The sequence below is a fragment of the Austrofundulus limnaeus genome, unplaced genomic scaffold (assembly GCF_001266775.1).
Source record: "Austrofundulus limnaeus strain Quisiro unplaced genomic scaffold, Austrofundulus_limnaeus-1.0 Scaffold11, whole genome shotgun sequence".
In the NCBI taxonomy this organism is placed as follows: Eukaryota; Metazoa; Chordata; class Actinopteri; order Cyprinodontiformes; family Rivulidae; genus Austrofundulus; species Austrofundulus limnaeus.
Window position 1 is genome coordinate 2,371,206 of NW_013952413.1, and position 1,674 is coordinate 2,372,879.

Below are 1,674 nucleotides of genomic sequence, written 5' to 3' on the forward strand. Positions count from 1 at the left end.
AAATCAAGAACATTGTGGACAACCCTGACCATCCTCTTCATCAGACTGTCATAGAAAGACAAAGTGTCTTCAGTCAGAGGTTTCTTCAACTTGGCTGTAATACAGACCGCTACAGAAGATCTTTCCTGCCCACAGTCACCAGCATCAATAAGTTTTTAGTTAAATGAGTTACAACAACACCAAATTTCCTTCTGGCATCAATAAAGTATTTTTGAATTGAATTTGAATTGAATAAGCTACTTTCAGTTTCTGAAGGCTGGCTTTTTTAACATTGCACCATAAGTGTGCCGTAAACAGTGAGGTACAATACGATCTAAACAAGTTCAGTTTAACTTCATCAGAGTAAAAACCAAATTTCCAAGCTAGGACATTTATTTTTTGAGCATAAAACTTTCGAACCTGATGGCAAATGCTCTCATCACCTGATAAACTCTCTGTCAGCACACATACTTACACACTTTAAGTAAAGATTTTAGACTTTTGAAACATTCAAGTGATGATTAACCAACAACCTGCTGAACGAAACTTAAGAAACAGTGTTATTGTAGTTTCAAAGCTCAAGAAGGTACGGCTTTGCATAGAATTTATATTTTTGTTAGCATGCAGACTCTAGTTAGCATGTGTGCAAATGTGATTTTTTTTATTTTTCTTAAGAATTAGTTTGAATTCGATCCACCTTGACACGTCTCAGTTCATGGTTCAGTTTGTGCAGCAGCTCTTTAAACTCACACAGAGGTCACAGACTGATTCGTCAGCCATTATTTTTGGCTCGCCTCGAAGTTTTTTTTTAATCAAAAACATTGATGTTTGGCTTTGTGTTCTCTCCCATAATGATTTCTTCTCTTCTCTTGCCTGGATGGCGATGATCTGTTTTGAAGGGGCTCGTGCTTTTCTCGGCAGAAACGAGGAAGATGCTCGATGCTCGCCGTAGAGTGTCAAGAACTATCGTATTTTTGTTCTTAATTTATCCCTTTTTTTTTCTTTGTCCCCCTCACAGAGCAATTACTGGAGTTCATGCATCAGCTGCCCGCCTTCGCCAACATGACCATGTCTGTGAGGAGGGAACTCTGTGCTGTCATGGTCTTCGCTGTGGTTGAACGCGCCGGCACCATCGTTCTCAATGATGGAGAGGAGGTGTGTGTTCATACACAATCATGCACACATAACCCCCTGTCTGGTGACTGCGTTTCATATTGAATTGTGTTTATGTACGGCGCGTCTCTGCCTCTCAGGGAACTGAACCTTACTCTCACCTCCACACACCAACAAATCTTTTCTCTCTTTTATTTTATGTTTTTTCTGCTCTATTAAACCTGAATGGCTGACATCACTTATCGGTGGGCGCTTCTAGCATCCCTTAGGCTCCCAAAGCTGGACTCGCTTAGCGTTTCTCTTTCCTCACAAGTCAAGACGTGACATTCAGTTTGAAAGAAGACAATTTGCTTATTTTTCACTAAAATGCACTTTAACAAAAGAGTACAGTATTTGTCTCTAAGGTCTGGCTTCTACAGGAAATGGATGCTTTACGGGAATTCACGGTTCARTGAGCACTTTTTTTTCCTTGTTTCCGAGCGTACAAAATGTAATTTTTAAAGGGATCCCTGATTAGTTGTAACATTAGACTTTATTTGATAAACATTTATTTTAACTGTAAAATAAAGACTGTAAAAATAC

General features: G+C 39.2%; 1 protein-coding gene across 9 annotated transcripts in view; it reads left to right on the top strand.

The window, feature by feature from the left end:
- The window catches only part of rapgef2b (Rap guanine nucleotide exchange factor 2b), a 121,726-nt gene that overhangs the window by 99,434 nt on the left and 20,618 nt on the right, over positions 1-1,674 (top strand). For all 9 annotated transcript variants that reach the window (XM_014001991.1, XM_014001995.1, XM_014001992.1 and 6 more), the window contains 1 exon segment: positions 998-1,134. In XM_014001991.1, coding sequence (XP_013857445.1) covers positions 998-1,134 — 137 coding nt within the window.